At 35.6% G+C, this 6,267-nt stretch overlaps 1 protein-coding gene and 1 long non-coding RNA gene across 2 annotated transcripts; both read left to right on the forward strand.

The window, feature by feature from the left end:
• The first annotated feature begins 2,481 nt into the window (after window positions 1-2,481).
• On the forward strand, window positions 2,482-4,134 carry LOC126687572 (uncharacterized). Its single transcript, XM_050382130.2, has 2 exons — window positions 2,482-3,679; window positions 3,761-4,134. Exons 1-2 carry the CDS (start codon window positions 2,581-2,583, stop codon window positions 4,132-4,134), a joined length of 1,473 nt encoding a protein of 490 aa, XP_050238087.1. The 5' UTR covers window positions 2,482-2,580.
• Window positions 4,135-5,829: 1,695 nt separating this feature from the next.
• On the forward strand, window positions 5,830-6,267 carry LOC130015735 (uncharacterized). The gene is made up of 2 exons (XR_008791077.1): window positions 5,830-5,941; window positions 6,037-6,267. It is a non-coding gene; the product is annotated as an uncharacterized LOC130015735 (long non-coding RNA).

Genomic DNA, 6,267 nt, shown 5'->3' on the forward strand with positions numbered 1-6,267 from the left:
GGAAAATATACTAAATAATTTAATAATAAAAAATCATAATTTCAAACGTAAAATGTGATAAAATTTAAAAAAATTCACACTATCAACCAAATTGAATATATTTACTATTTAAAATAATTAATTATGTCATTTAATAATTATATTAAAAACTACATTACTAATTTGGTTATCTACTATCTACTATATATATCTATATCTATATATAAAAGCACGGATGGGGGGGGGGGGGACAGGCAAATTTACTGAATAATCCTTTTCAGTTTATTACTAAATAAAGGTTTTATAGTCATTAACTAATTAGTTATTTAATCAATCACTATTATAATTAAAGTCCTAATTAGAATAGGTAGCTAAATTGTCTCCAATTTACTTTTTAGTATGTAAAAAATAACTAAATTGTCTTCAAATTTATAGGAATACCTATTTTTTAGTTTGATTGAACTACAAAATTAAAAAACTGTTGGTTAATATATTATTATTTAAATTTCAATCTTATTATTTTTAAAGATATTATAAATAAAATTAAGTTATTATTTAATTATGGTTATTATAAAACCAAAAGAAAAATAAATTCAGTAAAAAACAAATTAATAACCGAATTTATTATATTTACTTTTACAAAAACTCTTAATTAATTTAATATTAATTATAAATAAAAAATTGATATAATTATAATAAATTTACTAATATGTACATTGACAAGTTACGTTACGAGCCACGTGCATAGCACGTAATGCGAAACTAGTCTACTATCTACTATCTATCTATCTACTATATATATATAAAGCAGGACGTTTTTTTCCACGGATTGACATGTGGCACTTCTACATTCATTATCAAAAAGAATTGTTTTTATGTTGATTTTATAATTTATTTTTTTTGAGAAATAATTTTATTTATTTGCTAACCTATTTTAGTAACAATCAATTTCTAACATTTAATGTTAATAGATCAATTATTGATTTGGTAATATTTATTGTAGTTATTTCATTGTAATTTATTTTTCTTTAAGATTCTTAAATTGAATTTGACAATTATCAAATTACAATCTACTAAAAATATTTTATTTGGATTCAATATTGTACATGCTATTATGGCTTATTAGATAATTTTTTATGAGCAATTAGCTATAATTTTTATTGAAAAAATAAAAATACAGAATCAAATAAAATTAAAAAAAAATATTACTCACTTTCTTTTATATTTAAAAATGACTAAAGTTATCATACAATCTCTAAATAATTCACACAATTTTAAAAATTTGCCTATTAAGAAACCACGAGCAAATATTTTAGAAATTTCAGTTTTTGATATTTTTTTATCTTATAACTAATTATAAAATTCATTCCTTCTTCTAATCTATATTTATAAAACTTATCAATAAATTAGAACTTAATTTCTCATTATTTTCTTTTTATTTTGTGATTGATAGTAATTATCATTCTTTTCAATTCCCCTGAAATACCATTTACTACACTATAAACTTTACAACAATTCTTTTCTTTTTTTGAAACTAACGTTATAAGTTAAAACATACAAATCCTAAATACAGATTATCAATGCCTACTAAAACAATTTAACGCCTAAACCTACTAAATACAGACATTTATTATACACGTCCACACTCATAAATTGTAACGCTGCTGCATATTTCTTCTTTCACCATTTTATTTTGTGGAAAAATGAATTTAAGAAAATTGATTACTACTATAAATTAACTATTGTCCTCTAAAAAAAACTACTGATGCAGCCGTTTGTAAGATCAGCCGGGTTTTTGATATTTGGGTGCCTCAAAGGCACCCAAAAATCCAGATCAGTGCCTCTTTCGGATTTAATTCCGAAAGAGTGCCTGGTCCCACGTGGTCCGCATTCTAGGAATGCGGACCACCTCGTGTTCCGCATTTCTAGAATGCGGAACGCATTTAAAACCGTTGGGAGACCAGCTCCCAACGGTTGGCTATAAAAGGGATGGGGGAGGGTGAGGGTTGGATTTGTAAGAAAAAAAATTACTAAATCAAAGAAAAAAAAATAAGAGTATAGGGGAGAAAAAAAAGTAGTTTCGAGGTTATATTTTGAAAAATATTTCGGGAAAAAGTTGGAAGAAATTATATTTCGGAGCTAAACGGATCTCTTCGTGAAGTGTTATATTTTTTATTCGATACTTATTTATTTAAAGGACTACAAGAGGTTAGTACGTGTAATTTTTTTAATTATTGTATTAAATAATTTTAGTGTTTATAAATGTTAGAAATTTAATAATATGTAAAATTGTTATAAAATTAATTTTAATATAGCAAAATATTAGACTTTAATTGTAACTTAGAAATGCATGTATAATATAAAAAAAATAGGATATGTTTAATATAATTATATTAGAATATAAATTAAAATTTCATGTAATAAGGAAGTGTATAATTAGAAATTTCATACAATTATATTAGGATATGTTTAATTTATTTTTATTTGAAAAAAATATTAGAAATAAAGTAATAATAATTACGATTGATATGTTAACGCTATAAATTTAAGATTAGCATTTTAAATATAACGGTGTTAAAATTTGCTGTTTATTAATTAGAAATGACGAGTCCAAATATATCTTTGTTGATATGGTGTGATGGCCGTATTGTGAGTTCTCCGTGTGGAATAGAATACCACGGGGGTCGTCCGGTTAATATGGCGCTTAGCGAGAGAATGAGTTTCGAGGAATTACAAAATATTTGTAGAAGAGCAGTTTCTACCGACGGGGAAGTAGAAATTTCAAAAATCTACTTCCGGCTTCCAAGAATAGTTGAGGGTGCGATACGGTCGTACTCGTTGTTTTCTGTGGAGAATAACGAGCATGTGTTTGGAATTCTGAACGAGGTCGTGCGGTATCCGCAACTCGAGATTTTGGAATTGTACGTGGAATACGAGGCCGTGGTTCGCAACAAGACTTTACTAGATCAGTTGGTCTTAGGTGATTCAAGCGGGTCTGAGAGGGGTAGTGGTGAAGAGGAAGAAGAGGAAGAAGAGGATTTCTACGACAGTAACGAAGAGGATGTCGAGGAAGACTTAGGAGCAGATTCACAATATGAGTCGCAACTTCCTGAGCATGTAAGAACGGCGGATCTTTGCGACTTTGACGTCGCCCCGGAGGATGATGAAAAGATTATGTGGGATCCTGGGATGGAATTCCGAGTAGGGATGGTATTCCCAAATCGCGATGCCGTCCGAGCTTGTGCGACTACTTATTCGGTCGGGGTGGGAAGAGAGTTCAAGGGTCGCCGGACTACCAACTCGACAATAGTGTTGGCTTGCAGGCAGAACCCTGTATGTAAATGGTGGCTGCGCGCTACACTTATGCAAGCAACTCAGACGTGGACGTTGACAAAATATATTGGCCCGCACACGTGCAATCAGCTGTTACCTGATCCAAACCATCGGAATTTTGGGTCTGTTGCAATCGCAGACTATATCAAGGGTCAAGTAAAGCTGCAACGTGATATACGGATCGATACCCTCAGAGCTGGAATTTGGCAACAAGTTGGAGTTAGGCCTCCGTATAAACGAACCTGGAATGCAAAGGAAAAGGCAATAGCTGATGTTTACGGTGGCTGGTATGAATCATTTGGTATGGTTCACAAGTTCATGAACGAGATGATGCATGTCAACCCTGGATCTTTCTGGGATGCAGAAGGTATACGTAATAACTCTAATTTGTTATATAACGAGTTGCTTCAAGTAATAATTCTAATTTTGTTGAACTTGTGATTTGTAGGCGCTGAGGTGTACACCGACGGGATCCTTCAGCCGAAAGTCGTAACGTTCATCCGAATGTTCTGGACTTTCAAACCGACAATTGAAGGGTTTCGTTTTTGCAAGCCAGTTTTGTTCGTCGACGGTACTCATTTGTATGGCAAATACAAAATGACCTTGTTGATCGCGTCGGCAATCGATGGGAACAGTCACATCATGCCACTGGCATTTGCACTTGTTGAATCTGAAAGTACTGCCAGTTATGAGTACTTTTTTGAACATTTGCGTGAGCACGTGATTTGCGAAAGGAAGGTGGCCATTATATCTGATCGGCACGCTGGAATATTGTCGGTTCTGAAGCGTCCTGAATGGGCCGGTGTCGCAGTTCTCAATTAGCTTACGGAGAGGAGCGCCGTGACGTCACACTGCCCCCACCAGAGCCAGCAGTTCCGGCTTACGTACTACCTCCTCTTCCTCCCCTGACCATCGATCTGGCTCACATCAGGGGAGCGCGTAGACGGCAGCCTAGAGCCGCCCCGCCTCGCGAGCGCCCGGCAGACCCTATCCCCCCACCGGTCTACTTCCACTTCGATCCTACAGCCACTACAGACAGACGGGGGGAGTACTATGGCCCGACTCAGTACTACGGTTCCACTTCCACTTCAGCATCACAGCCTCCGTGGCATCAGACCTATTTCCCACAGGTTTCATGTCATTTATAATTTAATTTATTGCTTTTTTAACTCGTAGTTAAATATATATTTTAAATGTTGCGTTTTTAACTTTGTATTTCAGGGACCCCAGGTATCATCGTATCAGGTCCCGCCTTCGTCGATGCCGTTTTTTGAGCCGTCGTACGGACAGACAGCATATACCACTTCTCTGGGCACACCACCGGCGTCTCAGTTCCAGCAGGCCACACCACCGGCGTCTCAGTTCCGGCAGGCCACACCACCGGCGTCTCCGTTTCAGCAGACCACACCACCGCCGTTTGCTGCATCAGATCAGTATTACCGTCCAGCGCCATATACAGATGCTCAACCGTTCACGTCTTTCGATCAGTGTTACCGTCCCACGATGCCTTCGGATGATCAGCCGTCGACGTCACATTCGCGGCCATCTTCTTCTCACCAGGCCCAGGATCCATCACAGCTACATTTTACACTGTCAGAGTCATGGTTATTCGGTCCGGAGATCGGTTCAGAGGCGTACGAGGAGCTTTTATCACGACCGGATCTCACACCTCCATCTTTTAGACTTCTACCGCCCACACAGGAGGAGACCGGTACTGCACCACCAGCAGCAGACGTTCAGCATTCAGCTCAGGACGAGGACGCCTCCGACAGCGGCGAGAGCCCTCCGGTACCCAGACAGTTTCACTCGATCACAGACAGCTCGCGGCACCGACGAGAGACTCACGGTTTGAGGGTACAGAGACCGAGGACTCGTAGATATGAGGATTAGATTTCATATCTTTCTTTATTTATCGATTTTTGTATTTTAGTATATGTTGTATGTTTACTATATTATGTATATTATATTCGTGTGTTATAATTGTTATTTTGTTATCAGTGTCTGTTATAATCATTAGTTAAATAAAATAAATATTTATATCGTCTGTTAAATTTTGTCGTTTATTTATAAGCGTTTCTTAAATTCAGTATCGTCTGTTAAAATTATTAGTTAATATCGTCTGTTAAAATCATTAGTTAAATAAAATAAAATTATTTTATATTATTTTTAGTTTATAATTATTTAAACCAAAGGGGTTTTTAAAAAATTAATAATCAGCAATGATTGGGCATTTTAGTGCCCAATCATTGCTGCCCCAATGATTGGGGAGACAAAACTGTCTCCCCAATCATTGGGGAAGCGTGTTCCGCATTCCTAGAATGCGGAACACGCTTTAATCAGATTATTAAATCTGATTAGCGTGTTCCGCATTCTAGGAATGCGGAACACGTGGTGGTCCGCATTCCTGGAATGCGGACCACGTGGGACCAGGCACTCTTTCGGAATTAAATCCGAAAGAGGCACTGATCTGGATTTTTGGGTGCCTTTGAGGCACCCAAATATCAAAAACCCAGATCAGCCATTTCCCATTTTCTCACTTCATTCGTCCCTCTCTTAATTTGTTGCCTTTTCTTCGAATATGTTGCCGAGCGGTCTTCTTATGATGAATATTTGTGCAATTTTAAAAATTGTAAGGTTTTTCCTTCTTATTTCATTTCTACTTTTCATTTTAAGTTATGTTGTTAAGTTGGAAACTAATTTTTGGGTAAGGATTGTTATACACAGGTTTCTTCTTATGTGGCTAATATGGATGAGTGGAAATATAAGCTCAATTGACCAAGAAATTTGTCCAGAGATAGAAATGATAGAAGGGGCTATGAGCAATTTTTTAACCTTGCCAAATGGATAAAACTGTATAGATAATGTTACCATTTTCTATTATGTCAAAAGTTCATGTTTGTGAATGACTTAATTTAATTAAACGATTCCTAATAAATTCACGCCTTATTATTTCCA

The sequence above is a fragment of the Mercurialis annua genome, linkage group LG6 (genome assembly GCF_937616625.2).
Source record: "Mercurialis annua linkage group LG6, ddMerAnnu1.2, whole genome shotgun sequence".
NCBI lineage: Eukaryota > Viridiplantae > Streptophyta > Magnoliopsida > Malpighiales > Euphorbiaceae > Mercurialis > Mercurialis annua.

Coding starts and splice junctions, on each gene's coding strand:
- LOC126687572 (XM_050382130.2), top strand. CDS start 2,581: ATGACGAGTCCAAATATATCTTTGTTGATATGGTGTGATGGCCGTATT. Junction 3,680..3,760: donor ATCTTTCTGGGATGCAGAAG/GTATACGTAATA, acceptor TGTGATTTGTAG/GCGCTGAGGTGTACACCGAC.